The 21862-nt window shown below is 61.2% G+C and overlaps 2 protein-coding genes across 4 annotated transcripts; one reads left to right on the top strand and one right to left on the bottom strand.

Annotated features, from left to right (window-relative positions):
• Positions 1 to 628: 628 nt before the first annotated feature.
• Positions 629 to 17139, bottom strand: ARR3 (arrestin 3). Of its 3 annotated transcripts, XM_027690644.1 has the most exons (17): positions 17067 to 17138; positions 7109 to 7153; positions 6619 to 6649; positions 6249 to 6309; positions 5844 to 5888; positions 5350 to 5549; positions 5180 to 5239; positions 4881 to 4948; positions 4445 to 4580; positions 4275 to 4359; positions 4084 to 4156; positions 3438 to 3575; positions 2898 to 2981; positions 2596 to 2619; positions 2465 to 2517; positions 2049 to 2058; positions 973 to 1088 (listed from the first exon to the last, which is right to left on the bottom strand). In XM_027690644.1, exons 2-17 carry the CDS (start codon positions 7123 to 7125, stop codon positions 992 to 994), a joined length of 1182 nt encoding a protein of 393 aa, XP_027546445.1. In that variant the 5' UTR covers positions 7126 to 7153; positions 17067 to 17138; the 3' UTR covers positions 973 to 991. The 3 variants fall into 3 exon arrangements, with proteins under 3 accessions (XP_027546443.1, XP_027546444.1, XP_027546445.1); XM_027690642.1 differs by lacking the exon at positions 2049 to 2058 and having other exon boundaries at positions 629 to 1088; positions 17067 to 17139; XM_027690643.1 differs by lacking the exons at positions 2049 to 2058; positions 17067 to 17138 and having other exon boundaries at positions 629 to 1088; positions 7109 to 7195.
• LOC113970980 (phosphatidylinositol 3,4,5-trisphosphate 5-phosphatase 2-like) lies at positions 12908 to 21271 on the top strand. The gene is made up of 25 exons (XM_027690423.1): positions 12908 to 13044; positions 14152 to 14215; positions 14755 to 14893; positions 14977 to 15109; positions 15195 to 15335; positions 15485 to 15572; positions 15709 to 15795; positions 16019 to 16126; positions 16217 to 16331; positions 16489 to 16595; positions 16771 to 16873; positions 17283 to 17479; positions 17764 to 17881; positions 17990 to 18086; positions 18254 to 18392; positions 18475 to 18574; positions 18853 to 18941; positions 19169 to 19250; positions 19352 to 19441; positions 19524 to 19640; positions 19724 to 19812; positions 19981 to 20068; positions 20276 to 20431; positions 20564 to 20645; positions 20722 to 21271. Exons 1-25 carry the CDS (start codon positions 12908 to 12910, stop codon positions 21269 to 21271), a joined length of 3216 nt encoding a protein of 1071 aa, XP_027546224.1.
• Positions 21272 to 21862: the final 591 nt, after the last annotated feature.

The following is a 21862-nucleotide window of genomic DNA, read 5'->3' as shown; positions in this document are numbered from 1 at the left end:
ACGGGGAGGGCGGTTGCCGTGGTGCTGGGGAGGTTGCCATGGCGACGGGGCGGCCCTCCGGGGCGGGGATGCTGCGGCTTGGACCGGGATGGGCCCGGCTGTACCGGGGAGGGTTGTACCTGGCTGTGCTGGGGAGGGGTGCAGCTTTACTGGGATGGGTCTGCCTGTACTGGGATGGTTGTACCGGGGTGGGTCTGACTGTACTGGGATGGGTGTACCAGGATAGGCCTGGCTCTGCTGGGGATGGACCTGGATTGTACTGGGGATGGGCCCAGCTGTACCAGGGGTGGTTGTACTGGAGGGAGCCCAGCTGTACTGGGAATGGGCCTGGCTGCACCAGGGGAAGGCCTGGCTTTACCGAGGATGGGCCTGGATTGTACTGGGGATGGCCCTGGCTGTACTGGGGAGGGCACTCAGGCTGTACTGGGATGATCTCGGCTGTACCACAGATGCACCTGGGCTGTACCAGAGATGGGCCTGGCTTGTACCTGCTGTACTGGGGACCTGGACAGGAACAGCTCCCCTGGGTCCTGCAGTGCCTCACCCCCCCCACAGCCCCTGCCCCAAAGGCTCAGACTCCCCCCCAGCCCTGGGTGGCCCCCACGCCCCCGCAGCACAACACGGAGCCTGCGCCGGGCACCGGGCGGGTTTATTGAGATCAGTGTCACAGAGCTGGGCACAGCTGGGCAGGTGACAGATGTTTTGTGGGTGACATGCTCGGCCAGGGCCACCACACCCACCCTGTCCCTGTCTCCTCGCTGGCACCATGGGAACAGGGAGCACCGGGGGGCTTTCCAGCATGGCAGCACCGGGATGAGGTGCAGCAGCTCCTGCCACCACTACCAGGGCTTGGAGGGGGTGCCAGGAGCCCGGGGAGGGGGGGCACCTATGGGGACTGTGAGGGGCTGAGGGGCTGCACCGTGTGGGCACAGCGGGGAATGCTACGGGCAGCTACGTCCCAAACCAGGGACGGCCAGGTGGGACCAGCAGCTTAACCCTCCTTCTCGGCTTCCTCCTTCTCATCTTCGTCGTCCTTCTCTCCCTTGAGCTTCTGGCGAGCAAATTCCTCGATGACAATGTCCTCCTCACTGGAAGGCAGAGCAGAGCATGGTGAGAACACAGGATGCACCAGAGTGAGGAGAGGAAATCCCTGCTGGCCCCCAGACCCTGCTCCTACTGGGGACAACACGGTGGTCACCCTGGCCTCCTCACCCCACAGGGAACACTCAGATCACTGTGAACCTGACCCCAGCACACAAACCCAGGCCCCATCACTGGCTCCACTGTGAGCCTGTGTGGCCCGAGGAGCTGGGCCTGCAACTTCTGGTGTTTTCCAAGGCAACATTTTGCATTGTCAAGGGGAAAAAAGGGAAGGAAAATAAATGAATGTGGTGACAAAGAGCTGAGCTACTTCCTTGAGAAAGGCAAATGGCAGGTGACAGTGAGGGAGAGCCACAAAGTGACAAGTGGGGGAGGAAAACAGAAAAAAAGAGTCAGCAAAAGTGATTCCAAAAGCTTGGGAATGTGAAATGACTTGGCAAATCCTACAGGAAGCCATGGTGGGGACGGGCCAAGAGATTTGCTCCGCTGGAAGTTTAAATATCCTTGCTGAGCTGGGAAAGGGACAGTGTGAAAGAGGTTGGTGTGACAGCCTGCAGTTGGAGCCTGGGTTTCCAGGCCCTAAATCCCAGTGCTCGTGTCCCATTGCAGGGTGTAACCAGACACAAAACCTTTGGGGTTTTACAAGCCAGGGCTGTGGCTGCCAGGAATGGGTTTGGCATGCTGTGGCTTCCCAGAGGGAAGCAGCCTCTGCTGTGGCTTCCGCTGGAATAAGGTGATGTGGTGGGAGGAGAAGAGGTCTCTGGTGCTGGGGAGCATTTAGGGGCACAGGGATGTGACTTCCAGCAGTTGAGGGATCTCAGTGTGGGGATCAAGGCCATGGGGACACTATGTCCAGGGGTGGCACTTGTGGCTGGAAGAGCATTGCCAGCTGCTTCTGACAGGGACAGATCTGTGTGGCTGATGTTTTAGAGGGAACATCTCTTTACCTTATCTTAGCTGTAGTCCAGTGATAAGCACAGCACAGGGAGAAAGAGATGGGGAGAGAGAGAGATGTGCAGGTTAGTACAGAAAAGACAGTCCAGCTAACAGCTCTCCTTAATGCCTGGGTGTTTTCGTGGAAAGAGGGATGTTGGGAAGGGTGCTTTGGGGAGAACTGCTCCCACACTGCTCCATAAAAGAGGGTGGGTGCAGCCCAGCTGGACAGCTGTGCCCATCCCACAGGAGAACTGCTCCCACCCTGCTCCAGGACACAGGGTGGGTGCAGCCCAACTGTGCCTGCCACAGCTGGGGCAGATCAGGGCCCTTTGCACAGGCTGTATCAGGGTTGTTTTCACTGGTTCCCCTCTGAACCAGAGCTGCCCCTTCCTCCCCGTGTTTTGGGAGCATCCCACACTCTACTTACACTCGTCAGGCTTGGGGTGCATGAGGATGACGGGCATCTCGACACCGACATCGCTGGAAGGAAAAGCACCTCTGTCAATGATCCCACCCAGAACCACACCATGCCCAGCCCCACAGGCAGCTTCCCCTTACCTGGAAGTGAGATCCCCCAGGATCCTGTGGCAGCAGGAGAGAAGGCACAGAAATCAGCCAAGGCAGAGGAGGGGAGGTGTTAGACTTTGTTTGATAATAAGGCAGAAGGTGATTGACAGTAGGGGTGATGGGGCCAGAGGGGTGGGAGTCAGAGAGCAGCCCACTGCCCCACAGACCAGGGGAGCAGGGCAGGGGCGAGGGGGCCCATGGTCTGAGTCCCCTCTCCATCTCGCTGGGGGTGCAAGATCCCCCAGCACAGCCTGAGGGGACAGTCCCTGATCCCCGTGCCCACAGAGCCTTACCCTCCTCGGGACACCATCAGGTTGACCTTCACTTTGTAGGACACCAGGATGCCCAGCACCTCCTTGTCCATGCCAGGCCTCAGGCTAGGAGGAAGGCAGAGAGGAGCAGTGAGGGGGCAGTGCTGCCCACAGGTCCCATCCACACCCCCCACAGCAGCTCCCAGGGCTGTATCCATGTCCCCTCTATGTGTGGGGTTTAGCAGGAGAGGACAACAGGAAAAGAGAGGGGAGGGCAGAGCACTTGGCTGAAGCCACAGTGCAGTTTCTGGAAGCTCCTTGAACTGCCTGAGCTGGGATTTACTTCCAAGACCCAGCTCTGCAGAGAGATCCAGCAGCTTTGGACAATGTTGGGACTGGGAGGCTGCACCTCTCCTACAGGATGGAGAGGTGGGTCTGTGTCACAAAATCCCTAAGTTTTCCAGCCAGGTGGGGTGGGCTCAGGCACAGGAGGTGTGGGGGACCCTCAGAAGGAGCCCAGAGCACCCCGAGCAGTGGGAAGCTGTAGGAGTGGGGAGCAGGGGGACCCCACCCAGCGCTCACATGGTGGTGGAGGCCAAGTTGGTGTCCTCGTGCTTGAGCTTCCCATCGAGAGCGAGGCCTCGCTTCTGGCGGTTGGCCGAGAGCAGGGGGGTCACGGAGTACGTTTTGGAGAAGGTGGAGTTGGCTGCCACAGTCTCACTGGAAGGAGTGGGAGAGGAGGGCTCAGAGCCAGCACCAGCCTGGTGGGTGTTCAGCATCACCCCAGTCACCTGTGCAGAGCCAGCCCCCCCTGCCCTCCCCATGCAGCTGCCAGGGCCTGTTTCCTCCTTTCATTCCCCCCCACAACCACTTCTTTTTTTCTCCCCCCCCAGCCTTTGCTCTGTCCCTCCTCGTTCTCAGGGGTGCAGAGGCTGTGGCTGCCCTCAGAGATGCAAAGTGAGGAGAGGAAGAAGCCAGGGGGCAGCTGTGCACCTTCCCCAGGGACCTTCCTGGCCACCACCAGCTTGTGCTGGGGCCACAGGGGCCACGGCCTTCCCTCTCCTCTGCTTCCTTTGCACCTGCTCTTCTAACCCTGATATTTTTGCTGCTCGGTGTAAAACTGCCTCCCACACCCCTTCTCCCCATCCCTCCCCCATCCTCCTCCTCCTTCTTTCTCTTCCTCCCTCTGGCTGAGATGCCACATCACCTCCAGCCCCTTTTTCCTTACTTTATCTCCTCGGTGCACACAGTCTTTGTGTATTTATCCAGGGAATAGAGAACCACATCTGTGATCTGATCCACTGAGGGGACACAAGAGGGAGCCGTGTTGGTGGCGTGGCAGAGGCACAGACACACTGTTCCCGTCTCTGACAGGGGATGTGGTGGGTGCCGGGATGTGCCCCTTGTGCCCCCTCTCACCTGAGATCTTAATTTTCTTCACCATCTTGTTGGTGGTGTTGTTGATGTTGACGGTCACATTGATGGGCTCTCCATGGTAGTAGATCTGCAGAGGGAAGAGGTTTGGTCACATGGCTACCCTGGTCCCCATTCCCGGGGTGGCACGAAGCAGGGGACAGCTCCCTACTGACCTCCTTATCCAGGGAAGCCTCGAGGTGCAGAGGCTTGTCTGACATCATGAACTGCCGGGTGGTCTCTGCCTTCGGGGCCGGCCCCGTCTTCGTGGGGGCGAACTGCACCTTGCGGATGATGAGGCGCGCGGAGTTCCTGCGGGATGGGAGGGCTCACCCCCAGTGTCCCACCGGGGGCACGTCCACACCACCTTCCAGGGGTCACAGAGACTCAACTGGGGGACATCACAGTGTCTCCAGCCAAAGGGTGCACATTGCAACCTGCCCTTAGGACGTGACATGGGACCACTGCCCCTGTTTTGGGCAGAATACCCCGCCCAGACAGGGAACAAGCTGACAGCAGGCCCTTGGCTTGGCCTCTACGCTGGTCACCCCAAAAAGATCCTGTGGTTCAGTTTTAGGGCCATGGGGCAGAAAAGGCATCCCTTGAAAATACCTTTTGTGAATTTTCTCCTCCAGATTTTCAGCACAAAATCCCTTCACCTCGAAGTCCACACCGCAGGCCTGGGGGAACACGTGTGGTCACTGAGCAGGAGGGGCTTGGAGCTGCCTGAGGTTTAGGTTCCTTCCCCTGGAGATCCTGGTGTTGACTCCAGCCATCCTTCCTCCCCACCCCTCACCCCATGGGCCATGTCCCCATGAAAGAGAAACAACTCTCATTTTTAGCACCTCACAGTTTAATCCCCTGCCAGAGAGGAGAGGTCCAGGGGACCCGGGTTGGGGACAGCAGCTCACCTTTCCCTCATCATCTGGCCCAGGCTGGAGGCTGATGGAGCAGGGCAGATTGGTGGCAATCTGGGCAGAACAGGGAAAGAGAGAAGAAAGGAAATAAAGAGCATGCGCAGAGATAAATCCCAGTGCACTCCATGGGGGAGCATGGCCAGGAAGGGCTGAGCAGCCCCTACCTCGAAGGTGAAGGGGTAGGCATTCTCCCCAAGCTTCTTCAGCAGCTTGTCCTGCAGGGGTGTGAGGGTTTTGGGGGTCTGGTCCGGCACGGGTGGGAAGATCTGGACAGTCTGGACCCAGATGTCCTTCCTGAAGGTCAACCCGATCACGTCCAGGTCATCGCGGCCGTAGCGGAAGGCGCAGGTCAGGGTCACGTACACTGAGAGGGGTCAGGGAAGGGTGGGATGGAGGGGAGGGGTTGGGTAGACAGGAAAGAAAGAAAACCTATGTTAATAACCCTTCAGCAGAAATGTGACTATTACCAGGAGCTGGGCCTCAGGCACTAAATATAAAACCAACAGGGTTTCTCCTATCTTTGTGCTGCCGTGGCCCTGCCATCCAACGAGCTGTAAACACACTGCAGCTTTAACCTGAGCACAGCCCCAGGTCACTGGTGAGCTTTGAACAGGTTTCCATCCCCTCCCCTCATTCCCTGTGGTTTCTGTATCAATACCTTTCCTGTCCTTCAGGTACTCCGGGTCGATCAGGCAGACACCATCTGCAAACAAGCAGAGAAGGAACAGTGAGCTCACCCACATGGGAAGATTCTTCCTGAAACACAGCTTTTTAGACTAAAATAATCCACCTTTCAGCTGGAAGGTGACCAAGGGGAGCTGCTGGTCAGGGGATGGTGATGCCTCCTCCAGCATCTCCCCCAGCAGCGTGGCTGGGTTGTTTCACAAAGGGACTTTGTCCCTTTCCCCACCATTTTTCTTAAGGGTATTTGCAGGAAAACAGGATGTTTGCTCCTTCTGCTCCAGTGGAAAGTAGAGATAAGCAGACACCAGCACAGGGACTGGTGTTCCCGGCCTCTCCCTGCCTGTGCTTCCACCTGCATGGTGGGCACAGACCTACTCACCTACAGATTCCACTGAGTCCACGTTATCCACAAAGTCTCTCTTCCCCAGGTAGATGGAAAGCTGGAGGGAAAGGAGGAAGCAGGTTAGTATTTGCCATGGGCCCAAATTTTGTAGCCCTGAGTTGTGCCGTGGGGCTCAATACCGTGTTGGACCAGACATTGCAGGTAAGGGGGCACATCAGGGTATTTTTTAATTTCTATTTTGCAAAACTGAGTCCTGCAGTGGCATCTTGGCAGGTCTGGCAGGAATCAGTCTGATCTCAAAGGGAAGGGAGCCCCAGCCTGGGTCCTAGGGGCAGATTCTCCCTGGAGAATCCCAGGACAGGCTGCCCCTGGGCTGACCATGCCTGGGGACAGGCCATGGACTCACCTTGGTGTTGGGGCTGGTCTTCTTGAACACCCTGTGGAGAAAACAGAGACAGATATTTGGGAATGCCCTGGACAAGGCTGGGTGGGGCACAGCCCACTCCCAGGGCAGGGAGATGGGGGTTTTCCTGCAAATGTGCTGCACCACCAGGAGCTACCCCAGAGCCTGCTTGGGGTGTCCTGTCCTCTAGGAATTCAGTGTCCTATGAATTCCGAGCCAAACCCCCACCCAGGGGATGTTGTGCTCCTGAGCTCAGGGTGACCATGGAGGAGGGGGTGGATTTGCTGTGTCTTAAGGGTAAGTGAGAAGACCCAACAGGAATTAAAAAGAGAAGGGGCTTTGTTGGCTCCGTGACAGCCCCTGCTGTGATTTCACATTCCAGCCCATGGGAGCAGCAGGTGGGGGGAGCAAGGGGAGACTCTTTCTCCCTCTGCTGCTGCCCTGCAGGGCCCTGCTCCATCCCAATTATAAATAAATGAATAAAGACACTTACTTTGCTCCTTGTGCCATTTTCAGTCAGCGGCTGCACAGGTGGGATCTGTGGGGAGAGATGAGGGGAGGTCTGGGTGAGGAGGTGGGGAAGGGGCAGCCCCCAGCCATTGCCTCCAGCAGGACACATCCCCCACACCCCAACAAACTGCAGAGCCCTCAGGACATGGCACTGCTGGGCCTGTCCCCTTTGCAGACCTCAGGAGCTCCGGGTTCAGCGGGGGCTGCCCAGCTTTGGGGCGGCACAGGGGAGCAGCAGGGCCGAGCCAGCCCCTTGTCCCTGGCCAAAAAGGTGGTGGAGAGGAGGTGAGAGAGAAAAAGGGAGAGTGGTGTCCCAGAAACCAAAGTGAAAGAAAGTAGGCTTATATTAGATTTAGGAAAATATTCTTTACTGGGAGAGTGGTGAGGCACTGGAACAAATTGCTGAGAGAAGCTGTGGCTGCCCCATCCCTGGAAGTGGCAAGGGCCAGGTCGGATGGGGTTTGGAGGAACTTGGGCTAGTGGAAGGTGTCCCTGCCCATGGCAAGGGGTGGAGTGAGAAGGTCTTTAAGGTCCCTTCCAACCCAAAGCATTCTGTGATTCCTCTAAAATAGGAAGCACAGGGGTTACTCCCAGTGGAGCAGGTTCAAGGCTGGGAAAGGCAAGCAAATGAACAAAGGCCTTACAGAGTTTCAACTCTATGAATTTTTCCTGTCTGCAGGAAATTGGCTGCCATGGCTTAACAGCAGGAACGGGCTCGTTTTGTCCCGTCACTCAGGGAAAAGGAGGAAACCACAGGGAGAGAGGTCAAGGGAAGCTTAATTGCCCTGTGGAAAGGGAAGTCTCGAGGCACAAGGTCCCTCCATCCCCATGTCTTCATGCTGGGAGTGTGGCAGGGGCTGCCCAGCCCTGCCCAGCTGCTCCCTGTGTCCTGCTCTCTCCTGCCTGGTGCCCAGGATGAATCCGTAAATATCACATGGATCACCAGCCAATTCACCAGGATAATAGGTGGGATGAGCTCAGCTTCTTAAAGTTAGGCAGCTCTGACATGAGCAGAGCTTAATCCCTGGCAGGATGTTAAGTCCCAGGGGCACGTGGACAGAGTTGCCTCTGTAAATAAGCACAGGGATGCTGGTGAGAGAGAAGGCATTGATATGGTGGGAGGAGATGATCTTCTTTCCCACAGGAAGACAAGAGAGTAGTCCCAAGCTCAGGATCTTTGATGCCCCTGGGTACTGTGGGATGTGAAGCTCAGGAATCCTCACCTGCAGGATGTCTTGGGCAGCAGCAGGAAAAGGTGGGAAGGGAGCGGGAGCAGAGAGCTCAAACCTCTCCAGACCCCGATATTGGGGATGAGGCAATGAAAGGCAGAGGAGAGGAGAGCTGAACTCCTCCTCTGTACCTCCCAGGCCCCAGAGAAGGGACTCAAACCCCTCCTAGTTTGGCTAAGCTCTTGCACACCACTACCCCATCCCTCCACCCGTGCCCTCTGGCTTGCCCATACTGAAATCCTTTTCATTTTTCCTGATTCAGCCCCAAACCACCCTCCTTCCAGCCACAGTCCAGCACCAATATCCCTGCCCCGAGTGTTTTCCAAAACTCAGAACCCTGAAGCACTGGCAGGGCCCGGGCAGCAGAGCAGGCAGCACTCACCTGGCAGGTGGATGGACAGACAGACACTCTCTTCTTCCTCTGCTGGCACGTCCCAGTGCCACCCAGTCACTACGGGCTGCTTCCAGTCCTGCAGCTTCTTATATCCCCCCTGGCTGTCCCTCCCCTGGCATCTGATCTCGCCCACTCAGCCTTGGCTGGGGATGCAGGGGGTGTGTGTCTGTGTGTGAGTGTGGGAGAGGGACTTTCAGGAAGAATCCTATTAGTTGATTAACTGGGGAGACGCTTCGCGAGTAAGAGTGGGCTAAAAATACCTCTGCTGCTGGAGCCCTGGGAAAGCAGCTTATGGGGATTGGCAAAGGGCTTAGGAGCAAGGTGATGGTAATTGAGGTGGAAGCTCTGCTCCTGGTGAGAAGGGGTGCAGGTTCCCACAGGGGCTCTCTACAGCTGCTCCCATGGCAAGTGGAGCTGGGCCAGCCCTGGGCATGAAGGTGAATGGAGATGGCAGAGGGGAGTGAGGGACTTTCCCAATGTTCTCCCTCCCTTACAGACTTTCCTGGCTGGATAACAGACGGATGGAGGCACAAACAGCTTCCTGCATGACCAACATGCCCATGAGGTTGGTCACCTAGAGGTGACCTGCCATGGTCCAAGGCACATGGGATACCCTTGCCATGGGGTACAAGATGTTGGGGTGAAGGCCTTGGCAGGATTCCCCCTCCCTGAATCACCAGGGAAGGACCAGCCACCCCTGGGTGTTGCGACACAGACCTACCACTTGTCCCCCAGCATGACCTGCTCAGCCCTGGTCATTTCATAACACCACAGGCTGGCCTTGCCTGACCCAATTAACACATCATTAGTTCAAGGTTTGCAAAGCACAGAGTGGCTCTGCCTTACAGCTGCTGGGAGAGCAGCATTCCCACAGCCAGCCTGCAGTGTGGGATCCCCTTCCCATGGGGATGGCTGCAGGATGCTGCCCCAGGCTGGCTCTTGGGATGGGCCACAGATCCCAAGGATGGCCTAGGGCAGCTGCAAACTGCTCCAGCAAGGCCCCACCCATCCTCCTCTCCTCCAGCATCCCTCAAGCCCTTCCTTGCTCACCCATATGCTTTGCTTTGGGGGTGCACTTGGTTCTGGCTCAGCCTCCAGAGCTAAGCACTGAGCTCAGGATGTCCCTGCTTACTGCTGTACCTCCATGCCAGAGCTGACAGCAACCTCCTCCCAGCAGCCTGGATCAGCTCAACAACCTTCATCACCTGGGTACCAACTCCTCCCTAACACAGCCCACCTGTGCCCCGAGCCCTTCGGGCCACCAGCAGCCACTGGGAGCCACCAGGAGCCACCATGGCATGGCAGCCCTGCTGCCAAGGCTTTATCTGCCAGCACACGTTCCCTGGGGCCGGGACTTGTGATCTCTAATTGCACACAGGAGAGCTGCTTAAGGTGCAGATTAACGGGCGCTATTTCTGCCACAGTCAGGGGGACACATGAACTGTGACCTTCACGCTACAGGGTGAAAGAGGAGGAGGAGGAGGAAGCAGCCCCACCTGGACACCCGCTGCCCAGCCATGGCCTGGGGCACCTAATCCTGAACTCTGTGTTTGTGGCTCCTTGTTACACTCCCAGGAAGGGCCCTGTGCCCAGTGCTGCTCTCCTGCGGCTGTAGGGTCTGTCCAGCATGGCAAGGGTGGACAGGACATCAGCATTCATTGTGGATGGCTTCAGCTCAGCTTGGTCCCAACTGCATGGATTCAGCCTTCCCCAAGTTGGGGGACAGATATTTCCCCTCCCCAAAACAGCAGTGAGGTGGACAGAGACCACATCCCTTCCCACACTCGCACCGAGCTCCAAACCAAGTGCCAGGGAAGGAAGCAGTGTTATAAATAATAGGGAAATGAGAGAGGCCTTCTTCCTTTTTCATGTGTAATAAGTGGCCAAATGTTCCTCTCATCTGCCTCATCCCACCATCCCTGCAGGTCCATGTGGTGCGTGAGGCACAGCTCAGCCACTTCCAAAGGGGCATGATACCAGGGACATGGGGCTGGGGAAACATGCGGGGGCCCGGCTTCATCTCTGTGTCCCAGTGGATGGTGCCCTGGAATGTCCTGCCCCATCAGAGAAGGCCCCTGTGTCTGTAGGGTCTGCCCTCTGAAGGGGGCCTGGGCGCAGCTGGAGCCTCCCAGAAATCTGGCACCACTGAGCCCACATTGCCTTCCCAACTACACCTGTGCCCAGGTGCTGGCAGAGCTCCCCGCGTGCCAGGGCCTCTGGCACTGTGCACGGCAGCCACCTTACATAAACACTCACAGCAGGCACTGCTGATTTCCCAAAGCCCCTCAGAGCTCCAGGGCTTCCTCCCCTGATCCGGATTAGGAGGCGTGGATGGCATTAGTCGAAGACAGGCATCTCCGCGGCCGCGGGAATTACTGACGCGCTGTTAAGTAACGGGAGGGAGCAGCGCCGGCGGGATGGGGCCTCGGGCAGGATGGGGGTGTCCAGCAGATTGGGGGGCTCCAGCCGCTGTCCCTGCACAAACCCACCACCACAGCGTGTCCCCAAGGCAGGTGCTGGCGAGAGATGCACCCGCTGCTGCATGGCCCAGAGCTGCCAGCCCAAAATCAAGAGGCTGGCCCGACTTCTTGGTGGCCCAGCCACAGGTTCCTCTCGAGGCTGGGAATCCAGGAGGAAGCCTCACAGGGCCTTTTGGCAAGTCTACACTGGTGGCTGGGGCAGGAGGTGGTGGGCGACAGTCCCTTTGCATTGGCTCGTGGCTGCAGGGATCAGTTTGGGATGCTGAGGGTGGCGGACGGCCAGGAGAGTGGCTTGGCACAGCGCTCTATCCTCATCCTTATCCTCCTCCAGCAGGAACCAGCTGCCCCATCTCCCCCCCAGCAGCCGTGGTGCTGCCAGGCACTTGGGCAGCAGACGGTGGCTGCTGCTCATCTGTAATTAATTGGTGCTAATCACCCTGTGCAGTTCAATCCGCTGCACGTGTGGCCGCTCGCTCCTGGCCACGAGGAGCAAAACTCTGGGGCTGCACCAGGAGCTGTGGGGAACCCTGGTGCTGTCTGCAGCCCTGTCCCACTGGCAAAATCCTCTCCTTCCAGGCCCCTTCCTGGAAGTCCCAGAATCCCAATTCCCTTCTGCCTGCAGGCAAGGCAGGTGGAGTGACATGAGTGCCATCGTGGGTGCCTGGTGCCTGCAGCAGCTCCATCTCCACACAGTGAGCATCTCAGTCCCTGCCCACATGCTCACCTGCCCACCCCCCCAAACACATTTCAGGGGCTTCCTGCTGTCCTACGCCATTGGCAGTCCCTTCTCCCAAGGTCCTGCCTGAGGGATGTGGCTCTGCCCCATCCATCATCCCTGAGGAGAAAGCACAGCAGGAGCGGGCTGGAGGCACTCCAGGAGTGGCCCTGCTGCCCCTGCCATGCTCAGCCTGCAGGGCTGTGGCTTCGTGGTAGCAGGGCTGGAACGGGAGGAGGGGCGAGGAGGAGGAAGAGAAGGAGGAAGAGAGCGGTCACAGAGTGAGAGGCACAGGGCACCGAGCAGGTGGGCCCAGCCAGTGGGACTGGGGGCATCAGTGTGAGCATTGACCCTATGATGCCACCCCAATGGGCAGTGTGATGGGCAGGGAGCTGCTGTGACCCACCGGAGGGAGCCCAGAGAGGCCAGTGCAACATCACGGCTCTGCTGCTGCTTGGCTGCACCTGAAAAGCTCAGCTCACTGTCCACAGCACCCTACAGGAACCCCAGGAGCCCCCACGGCGTCTGAGAGGGACGGTGAGTGTGGGGGGTGGCGTCAGACCCCTGTGTGCCCCCGGGGCACCACCATGGCCTGTCCTTGCCATGCACCGGGGCAGGATGGTGGCCCCGGGCTGCTCCCCCATGGGACTGATCCTCCCACTGACCTGCCCCTGTGCTCCCTGCAGGCTGGAGCCTCCACCATGAGGATTATCCAGACTCCCAGCCTCTACCAGCTGCCGCCCTGGTCCTGCTCCTGCCACGCTGCCTGGCCGTGGGGCACCCTGTCCCCGTGAGCTTCCCCTCAGGGGCTGCCCCTCACCCACTGGGACCCGCAGGCAGCACCGCGCTTGGGGACCAAGGGACCCCCACAGCACCCCCTTCACCCGCCCCCGTGGGCCAGCACAGGGCCAGCAGGCACTGCTGAGCTGGATGTGGGGCCGGGACAGGGACAGGGCACAGCAGGATGGCAGCAGCCAGCTGGTACCACCGGGACATCAGCAGGGTGGAGGCCGAGGAGCTGCTGGCCAGGGCTGGGCGGGACGGCTCCTTCCTCGTGCGGGACAGCGAGTCGGTCGCGGGGGCATATGCCCTCTGCCTCCTGTGAGTCCCTGCTCCTGGCTTCTCTCCTGCCTCCCGCCGGCATCCCTGTCCCTCTCCCTGCTCCAGGCACTGCCAAAACCCCAGTGGGATGAGCAGGGTGCCAGCTCCCTGGCACCAGGATTTTTGAGTGATCCCCAGATCAGACCACTGGAGAACTCCTGTGTCCTTGGGAGCAGGTGAAGCCTGGGCCACCCAGCACTGTGGCTGCTGAAGGGAGAACTCAAAATCCAAGTCAGGCTGAGCCGTTCTGGGCAGCCCACTGGCCTGGCCACACTTGTGGGAGCAGGAGAGGCTGACACACACCTCCCTCCCTCTGCAAAAACAAACATCCCCTCTCCCTTCACCCACCAACTTGGCCACATCCAGACCACGATGCCCACTGTGAGCAACTCCGGTGCTGGGACTTTGGGGTGCATCCCCAACACGAGGCCTCTTGCCATCCCTGAACCTGGAACCAGGGGTACAGCTCCTGAGAGCTGCCTCCTAGGGCTGTCTGCACCCTTCCTGCTGCCTGCACCCCTCCTGCTGCCTGCATCTTTCCTGCTCTGCACCCTTCCTGCCTATGAGTGACACATCTGTGTCGGCGGGTTTGGCAGGATGCCCCCCCTTCCTACACGGGCCTGGCCCCGTGTGCGGGACAAATTGCAAACACGTGGTGTTGAGGGACCCGGGGGGCTGCAGGACTCAAGTCAAGAGTCCAGGCTGGTGCCACAGGGTGGTGGCACAGGATGGTGGCACGGGCAGGGATGTGCAGTGGCCTCAGGGCGAGTCCGACCAGGCTGTCACAGCCATGGGGAGCAGAGCAACGTGCCCAAAGCCCTCAGTGCCACATGGAACCACGGGGCTGTGGGTGCCCCAGGGAATGCTGGGGGAGTCATGGCTGTGCCGTGTCTGTGCTGTTTGGAGGCAGGGGGACACTGCACATCCTCCCCACAAGGGGCACACACCCCAAGCCGAGGGTGAGACTTTTATTTCCAGAAATGCGAGCCCGGTTCCTCCCTCTGCAGAGGGGATGGGTGTTTGCCTCAGAGCTGGGCCCCCAGCACTGCCACATGCCTGCAGTGCCATGGGCAGTGCCATGGGGTACCCTCACCTGCTCTCTCCCAGGTTCCAGCGGCACGTCCACACCTACCGCATCCTCCCGGATGACGAGGGGCTGCTCTCAGTGCAGGTGGGTGTGTGGGGGTGCACAGCAGTGGGTGCCCCCCAGGGTGTCCCCCCTGCCCTGGGTAGTGCCCCTGAGCTGGGGCATGGGCAGGATGTAGCTGTGGAGGGCCCGGGGTGCTCCTCACCCTCCCCAGCCTCATGAGTCCCAGCCTGTGGTTTGTTTTCTGCACGAGCTGCAGGATGTGAGCACTTTGCAGCCACTCCTTCAGCTCAAAGACGCTTCCCCACAGCAAAACACTCTTCCCCTTCCTGCCACTGTTCCCTGCCCCAGCCTGGCCACACAGACCCCATTCCTGTCATACCTGTCTCCAAGGTGTCTGTCCTGGCTGCTGGCTCAGCTTCACTTCCCCTCTGGTGTCACTTCAGGGTTTCTCCTGGTACCCAGCCCTCTGCAGCTGCCCTTTCTGTCCCCTAAAAAGAGCATCCTGGAGGTCCATGTCTGCTGAACGAGGCAGATGTCTCCATGCTCCTAATGGGTCCTCACCCATGGGTCCCCTGGCAGAGGACAGGATGTGATGGTGCTTCCCCTCCTCTGCCTCCCAGACCATCCAGGGCATCCAAGCCCAGTGTTTCCACACCCTCCCCGACCTGATCTGTGCCTACCAGCACCCCAACAACGGGCTGGTGACCCCCCTGCTCTACCCCGTGCACCGGGCGCGGCGGGCGCCCGACAATGACTTGGGTAAGCCAGGGAGGGGGCGGGGGGGCTGTGCCAGGCCAGGAGTGGGGAAGGGTCCCACTGAGCTGGCTGAACTCTGCCCACAGATGGGGAGGATGGCCGGGGCGGGGGGCACGCGGTGCCAGCCACAGTGGGCACGTGGCCCAGCGCTCCCGTGTCCGGCCAGACCCACATCCCGCAGCAGCTGCACCAGAGGCTGCAGGAGCAGGTCCACAGCAGGTAATGCACCCCTGCCCACCCCGGGCTGGCACTGGGGGTGGGACGGGCATGCCCAGGGGGGTCTTTATGCCCACCTCTCTTGCAGCCCTGCCAGCGACTTCATGGGCTTCGTGGCCGAGTACCTGAACCACCACGTGCAGCTGGACCCGCAGGCCCTGTGCCTCGGGCACCCACAGCTGCAGCACCTCAGCACTGCCCTGGCCACGGCCTGCCAGCCACTGCACAGGTCAGTGGGCCAGGAGTGACAGGGCTGGAGCAGGGATACCCCCCGGGGTCACCCACCTTGTCCCCATCCCCTTATGGTGGCTGAATGTTGCCATGAAGGCTCAGGAGATGCCCACGCTGGCTCTGACCTGGTCCTCTCCTCCCCTGCAGTGAGATCGACTTCACTCTGGCGGGTCTGGAGACACTGGCCAGGGTATTCGACCCCCCTGTGTCCCCTCGCAGCCCAGCCAGGGAGCAGGTGAGTCCCCCCACAGCCACAGCTGCTTCCCCTGCCAGATCCCCCCACATCTTGGGGTGTTGCACAGACCCACCAGAAGGAATCCACCAGTCCAGTGCCACTGTGCTGCTCCAGAAATATCCATCCTTCTCCTCAGGGTCTCCTGACCAGCGATCCAGACCTTGAGCTGCTCCTCCACAAGATATCCACTGTCAACCATCTCCTCTCTTCGCTGGAGAAGAAGGTGCCTGTCCCCACGCCACGGTGCCAGGCTGGGTGTAGAGGGAGGCACAGCCATGCCCCGGGCTGGGGGTTAATTCTCATCCAGCAAATCCCTCACCTAAATTAAACCCTCCAGCAGACCAAGCTGCTGGCAGTGGCACAGCCCCAGTGTGCCTGCCAGGGCAGGGTGCCCAGGGCTCCCAGTTAGCCCAGTGCCCCCAGAGCAGTGCCCGTCTCTGTGGCAGGTGCTGAAGTCGCTGCAGGAGACGGTGTCAAGGCACAACCTGGCGCTGCCCAGCACGGCAGTGGGGGCCCCCCCATCTGCCAAGCCCTTGGCCGTGCAGAGCTTCGAGGTGAGGGCAGGGGGCACAGCAGGGCCCTGGCGTCGCTGCTGGGGCAGGGCAGGCGTGGGACAGACCTGGGAGCCACGTCCCCCTGTGCAGGTGAAGGCGGGCAAGTCGCAGCGCGTGGTCCTGCTGGTGGACGTGGAGTCGGGCACGGTGGCCATCACCAAGCGGGGCAGCGGGTCCCCGGAGGAGGTGATCCCACAGGACAAAAGTAAGCAGCTGCTGACCCCCCATGGGCTGCCAACGGGACCCTTTGGGGCTGTAGGATTCCCTGGCACAGGTCTGATTGAACCCCCATCCCACGCTGCCTGCCACCCTCACGGTGGGAGGTGGGGGCCACCACTGGCCCCCTAACACCCATCATTCAGTCCTGCAGCTGATCAAGTACCAGAGTTTGCAGAGCAAGGTGAGGCTGGTGTGGGCCCGGGAGTCCCAGAAGAGCCTGGGCAGGGACTTCGTCTTCCCCAGCGCGAGGGTAAGTGGCACCAGCGGGTCCTGGGGCAACATGGAGCCGTTGGGAAGCAGCAAATGAATGATCTCAGGGCTAAGACCACCCCTCCTACGCCTGGGAGTGACGTTCCCCCAATCCCAAGGTGCTGTGCCTCCCCTCTTCCCCTTTGAGACCCTAAAACACCCTCATCATCCCACAGAAACGAGAGGCCTTTTGCCAGCTGCTGCAGCTGATGAAGATCCAGCACTCCAACCTGGATGAGCCTGAGCTCATCTCAGTGTACATCGGGACATGGAACATGGGTAAGGGGCCAGGAGAAGGTCACGTTGTCCTGGGAGGCTCTTGTGAGCTTGGGTGGGTTTTGGGAGGTGAGGGATGCAGGGAGCCGCCCCAGGAAGCCTCAGGTCAGAGCTGCTCCTTGGTGGGAGGAGGAGGCTGGAGAAGACACCAACCTGGCTGCTTTTGGGTTTGCCTGTCCCATCGTGATCCACTCACCTGGTGGGTGTTGGTGAAACAGAGGAGCTGGGATACTGGGAGGGTTTTGGGCTGTAAATCCCAGCATCAGTCTGGGATGGACCTGGGTGAACCGTGGGGCTGGCACGATGCTTCCCACCCCGGCAGCTCCTGGCCATGCACAGGTTATGGGCTGCAGTGGAGTTCCAGGAGCCTGGCCCGTGTCCCCTCCCCGGTGACCCGTGTCCCTGCCCACAGGCAGCACCCCACCCCCCCGCTCCCTGGCCTCCTGGCTGACCTCGAGGGGCCTGGGGCGCACCCAGGACGAGACCACGGCCTGCATCCCCCACGACATCTACGTCATCGGCACCCAGGAGAACTCCCTGGGCGACCGCGAGTGGGTCGAGTTCCTGCGCGCCTCCCTCAAGACCCTCATGGCCATCGACTACCGAGTGGTAACGGCCTGGACCCCCCGCCTGTGCCGGGAGGCACCTGATCCCAGCAGCCCAATGCCATTCCCGGCAGGCTCAGGGGGCTGGTTACCAACAGCCACCACCCCGGGGCCCTCTCCCACCCCAAATGCAGCCCAGGGAACCTCCTGTGCCCCATGGGCTCCAGGAGTGCCCTGCCCTGGAGTCAGGGATGGGCTGGCTGACCTACCTGCACCTCCATCCCCACCACACCTGGCCGTGGGGCAGCGTGGGGGGGGCAGGCAGGCTCATCCCCTGCCCCTCCACAGGTGGCCCTGCAGTGCCTCTGGAGCATCAAGATCGTGGTGCTGGTGAAGCCGGAGCACGAGCGGCGCATCAGCCACGTCCACACCTCCAGCGTGAAAACCGGGATCGCCAACACGCTGGGTAGGGATGGCATGGGATGGGATGCCCCCCTGGAATGAGGGGGCAGCCCAAGGGCCAGGACAGGACCTCTGGGCTCCCCCAGAGCTCAGTGGCAGCACATCCCTGCAGGAAACAAGGGAGCTGTGGGTGTCTCCTTCCTTTTCAACGGGACCTCCTTCGGCTTCGTCAACTGCCACCTGACCTCTGGCAGTGAGAAGACCCACAGGTGATGGAGGGGCTCGGAGGGATGGGGCTGCCCCAGGGCAGGTGGGTGTCTCAGGGGGCTGGAGGAGCGCTGAGGGGCTGTCCCTGTCCCCACCCAGCAGGGGCAGGATGAGGATGAGGTGTCTCACACAGGGTGGCTCACATGGTGCTGCCGTTCCTCCCCCACAGGCGTAACCAGAACTACAGTGACATCCTGCACTCCCTGGTCCTGGGTGACAAACATCTGGGGGGCTTCGACCTCACCCTGCGCTTCACCCACCTCTTCTGGTTTGGGGACCTCAACTACCGCCTGGACATGGGCATGGAGGTGGGACCCCACAGGGACCACGCTGGGGTCAGCAGGGCGAGAGGAGCCCCTGGGGCTCACTAACCCTTCCCCCTCGACACAGGACATCCTTGCCCATGTCACCAAGAAGGAGTTTCAAGCCCTCTTGGCTGTGGACCAGCTCAACCTGGAGCGGGAGAAGAACAAGGTGTTCCTGCGATTCAGTGAGTGTGGGGACAAGGGCGCTGCTCCCCTGCTGGGACAGTGGCACCCGGGGTCCCCACAGCCCTCCCCCTGTGCCACCCCCAGCACTTGGGGGTCCCCTGTCCTGGCACAGCCCTGCACAAGGTGTCCAGAGCCTGGGGGACCTTGATGTGCACTGTGCCAGGGGTGCCAGCTGTGTGAGCCTCACATGGGGACTGTGACTCCCCTACAGGGACAGTTGCTGTGGGGACAGGCAGGGACAATGGCCCCCGTGCCACCTCCATGTCTTTGTTCCCAGGTGAAGGTGACATCTCCTTCCCACCCACGTACCGGTACGAGCGGGGCTCCCGGGACACCTACGTGTGGCAGAAGTTCAAGCCCACGGGGGTGAGTTCCTGGAGTCTCCTTCCAAACAGGACATCTCTGGGAATGGTGACAGCAGGGTGCCAAGGGGCTGCATGGTGATCTCCTCCCCCACACCTCCACCGTCCTGTTCCCTCCCCAGAGGGGGTCTGGGCAGGAGGGAACTCACTTTTTGGGGTGCTGGGAGGTCTTTCTGGTCTGGGAGAGCCACACCCGAGGGGATCTGAACCACCTGCTTTCCCCACTTCCAGGTGAGGATCAACGTCCCCTCGTGGTGTGACCGCATCCTGTGGAAGTCACACCCGGAGACCCACGTGGTCTGTAACTCCTACGGTGAGTGAAAACCCAGCAATGGGGTAGCTTGGGATGGCCAATGCTGCCCAGGACCCCAGGGCTTGGGGACTGTCACCCAGCCGTCCCCTGCCACCATCCAGGCTGCACGGATGACATCGTGACCAGCGACCACTCGCCCGTCTTTGCCACCTTCGAGGTGGGAGTGACATCGCAGTTTGTGCCCAAGGAGGGTAAGGGGTTGGGGTGTATCACCCCCATGCCTGGTTTGGGGTGAGTCCTGGCACACACTGACCCACTGGTACCTGCCTGCAGCCCCTGGCTCCGGCCCCGAGGCGCTGGCCTGCATCGAGTGGGAGAGCCTTGAGGTGATCCTGAAAACCACCAGCCGCAGCAAGTGCTACATCGAGTTCCACTCCTACTGCCTGGAGGGTGAGGGGGTGCCCAGGGTGCTGGAGGTGCATCAAGGGGGTGGGCTGGCCCTGCTGGAGCTGTGCCCCCGCTGTCCCCCCCAGAGATGCAGCGGAGTGGGGAGAACACCTTCCAGAACTGTGACATCCCTGGATTCCTCAAGTTGGGCTGGTCCGCAAAGCATCTGCCTGTGGTACACAGCCCTGGAGCATCCTCCTACCTCCTCTTCCCCATCCCTCCCTCTGAATCCAAGCCCTGAGCCCCAAGGGGTGCTGGGGGCTGTCACCACCCCCAGGTCAGAGCCTTCCTGTGCCCCCCTACCCTGCAGCAGCCCCCAGAGCACCCCTCTCTCCACATGCAGCTGAACCCCATCCTGCCAGACCTGGAGTACCTGGGGGACCAGCACCTGCTCCTCAGCATCAAGGGTGTGGAGAGCTGCGAGTCCTACGGTAGGTGCAGGATGGTGACATGGGGACACCATGGTGGCATGGGGGTGCCAAGCACAGCCCCACAGGTAACAGCCTGCTGGGTGTAAGGTTTGGCAGCTGGAGCTTGGTGGGAGGAACACTGGCACCCAACATATTCCAGAGTGCTGCTGCACACGGGGGGCTCAGCTGCCCCCCAGGGGCTGACACGGGTGCCCGCTGTGCCCCCAGGCGAGTGCTGCATTGCCCTGAGGTCAATGATTGGCAGCACAGCCCAGCAGTTCGAGACCTTCCTCTTCCACCGTGGTGAGGAGACGGGCTCCATGCGCGGCTGGATGCGGGTCCGGGTGCCCACGGAGCGGCGCAGCACCCGCGAGAGGCTCTATGGTACGGGGGGCACACCAGCCCCTCCCAGCGCTGGGCTCAGGGACAGCCGGGACGTGGTGTGGGGCTGCCCGTGCCTACACTGCCCCCTGGACCCCGGCCGTGGGGTGAGCCCAGACTTGGGTGCCTTTGCAGAGTGGATCAGCTTTGAGGAGGAGGATGCTGAACCGGTGACAGACACCCCGCTACGCCCCAAACCACCCCTGCAGCCCCGCAGGTACCCGACCGGGCTCGGCCCCACCGCGAGCCGCGGCCGTGGGGGATGCTGAGCCCTCTCCCGCTCTGTTCCGCAGGAACCGGCCCCGCAGCCTCCCCGAGGCCACCGGCTACACCAACCCAGCCTACTTCATCTTCGAAGGGATCCCCAACACGTGGGTGCCGGCCCCCGGTGAAGCCCCCAACAAGCAGGCAGAGAGCCCGGCCGGGGGCCAGCGGCGCTGGAGCCCCCCCGGGCCGCGGGTCCCTTCGCCCTCGGGGGAGGAGCAGTGGAGTGGCCGACCCCGCTATGGGGCACTGAGCCCATCCTGTGGGCACCCGCTCAGCCCCCCCGGCGCGGGCCACCACAAGAGACCCAAATCGGCCATCCTGGCTCGGGACGCGGCGGGGCTGGGGGACTGCTCGCTGTCCGCGCTGCACGTGGCCACTCACCTGAGCCAGGTGTCCCCCGAGGGCAGAGGGGACATACAGGAGATCCCGCTGCGCCAGACCCACCGTGTCCTGGAGCCGCCCCCGCGGCCCTGCCGGGAGGTGCCGAGGCCCCTCGGGAAGCGGGGAGCGCTGGGCGCGCTGGACCTCGGGGCTCAGCCCCGTCGGGCGGCCGACCCGCATCCCGCCTGGATGTAACTCATCCGTGCCCAGCCCAGCCTGCGGCCTCGGCAGCTGCTCCCTCCTCCCGGGATTGCCATTCCCAGAGGACTTTCCCTACAGCAGCCGCTCCCGAGGCCAGTTCCTTACAGGATGCTCATTGCTATCCCTATCCCTAATAAAGTCGCAGGGGCTGGAGGGGTGTGTGCACACCTGATTCTGCTCAGGGGCAAGGAGGGAGCGCGTCAAGCCGAGCCGATCCAGGCGGGGAAAGCAGCTCCCGATGTCCCGGCTGCTCCAGCACATTGCCCCCCGCCTCCCACTGTTCCATGGGGCAACCCGCACACCCCGACCCTCGAGGCTGCCCTTGCCCGGGGTCCCGTGGGGGTCCCACGGGCTGGCTCTGCCTTCACGGGTATTCATGGTGGCACAATTCCCCTCCGGATGTGTCCCCTCAGCCCTGCACACGCGGGCTCCCACGTGTCCTCCCTCGGTGGCCGAGCATCCCCGGGGTGCCCCAGGACCTCGCCCCCCTGCTCCCTCCAAGCCAGCCTGCTCACGGCCGTGGCCCCCACACATCTCGGGGTGCACCCGTTGCCCCCCCGTGATCCCCGTTCCTCACAAACCCGC

This window comes from Neopelma chrysocephalum, unplaced genomic scaffold (assembly GCF_003984885.1).
Source record: "Neopelma chrysocephalum unplaced genomic scaffold, ASM398488v2 Primary Assembly neopelma1_81, whole genome shotgun sequence".
In the NCBI taxonomy this organism is placed as follows: domain Eukaryota; kingdom Metazoa; phylum Chordata; class Aves; order Passeriformes; family Pipridae; genus Neopelma; species Neopelma chrysocephalum.
Note: the sequence above shows the minus strand (reverse complement) of the source record. Positions and strands in the feature narration are given on the sequence as shown.

What these genes read in the sequence shown, in the direction of transcription:
- LOC113970980 (XM_027690423.1), top strand. Translation starts at nt 12,908, where the DNA reads ATGGCAGCAGCCAGCTGGTACCACCGGGACATCAGCAGGGTGGAGGCC. An exon ending in TGGCCGTGCAGAGCTTCGAG is followed by an intron (nt 16,127 to 16,216) that starts GTGAGGGCAGGG and finishes CCCCCTGTGCAG; the next exon opens with GTGAAGGCGGGCAAGTCGCA. An exon ending in CATCGGGACATGGAACATGG is followed by an intron (nt 16,874 to 17,282) that starts GTAAGGGGCCAG and finishes CCCTGCCCACAG; the next exon opens with GCAGCACCCCACCCCCCCGC.
- ARR3 (XM_027690642.1), bottom strand. An exon ending in AGACCAGCCCCAACACCAAG is followed by an intron (nt 6,310 to 6,618) that starts GTGAGTCCATGG and finishes CTTTCCCTCCAG; the next exon opens with CTTTCCATCTACCTGGGGAA. An exon ending in AACTTGGCCTCCACCACCAT is followed by an intron (nt 2,982 to 3,437) that starts GTGAGCGCTGGG and finishes CCTTCCTCCTAG; the next exon opens with CCTGAGGCCTGGCATGGACA.